The sequence below is a fragment of the Macrobrachium nipponense genome, chromosome 9 (assembly GCF_015104395.2).
Source record: "Macrobrachium nipponense isolate FS-2020 chromosome 9, ASM1510439v2, whole genome shotgun sequence".
Lineage (NCBI taxonomy): Eukaryota > Metazoa > Arthropoda > Malacostraca > Decapoda > Palaemonidae > Macrobrachium > Macrobrachium nipponense.
In genome coordinates this window covers 63613661-63614477 of record NC_061110.1, presented here as the reverse complement: position 1 = coordinate 63614477, position 817 = coordinate 63613661, and the positions used below count along the sequence as shown (strand labels likewise).

At 35.1% G+C, this 817-nt stretch overlaps 1 protein-coding gene across 1 annotated transcript in view; it reads left to right on the top strand.

The window, feature by feature from the left end:
• The first annotated feature begins 711 nt into the window (after positions 1-711).
• LOC135218084 (uncharacterized) overlaps positions 712-817 on the top strand; it is a 219276-nt gene continuing 219170 nt past the window's right edge. The window contains exon 1 of the mRNA XM_064254227.1: positions 712-733. Coding sequence (XP_064110297.1) covers positions 730-733 — 4 coding nt within the window. The 5' untranslated portion in view covers positions 712-729. The remainder of the gene's footprint in view (positions 734-817) is intronic.

Here is an 817-nt window from a genome sequence, read left to right as displayed (position 1 = left end):
ACTATGCACTTATTCCCATCATATGTTTTGTTCAGTCTCACTGCGGCCTTTACACTTTAAGGTGTTACTAGAATACATTCATTTGATGTGTGATTTTTACCGCATTTAGGGCAAACTTATTTATTTTTACAATTTACTACACTACTGTGACCAAATTCCTGACATTCATAGCATTGAAAAATCCTCATAGTAGCACGAGACTTCAAATGGAGAAACAAATCCAGTTATGTAAATGTACTACTTATATTTAAATTTAAAGTTATAAAGATAGCTTTCGGGAATCTGATAAGGGGAACCGAACAGAATCCCGAAAGTTATCCTTATAGTTTTAAATGTAAATATGTGTACATTTACATAAGTGTGGATGTGTTTCTCCATTCATAGCATTGATAGGGCATGTAACAGTCGTTCACACTGCAACGGTTATACAGCGTAAACGATGGCCTTTCGTATTTGTGGTGTGCGTTTGATGATATAGTGCTTATATATTTGTCGTCTTTAGCTTTCATTTCCTTTACATTTTTGACGTTGTCGTCGTCTTATCCATGGATTTTTCTATATAATGTTATTGATAATGCCATCGTCATTCGGCAATGTACTACCTACTATTTTATATTATTGATCGCCTGAATCTCTGTTTTTGGCTTTTCTAAGTCTTTTCTATCTGCCTGTCGAGCTCTGATCCTTGCTTTGATAGACTTATGGCTGCAAAACAATCCTACTGAGTAAATGAGTAGGTGTTGTCATTCATTTTGTATGGTGTTCAATAGTAGTTCTGTGGAATTTGCAATGTTCTGGCACTAAAGAGGTTATGTGG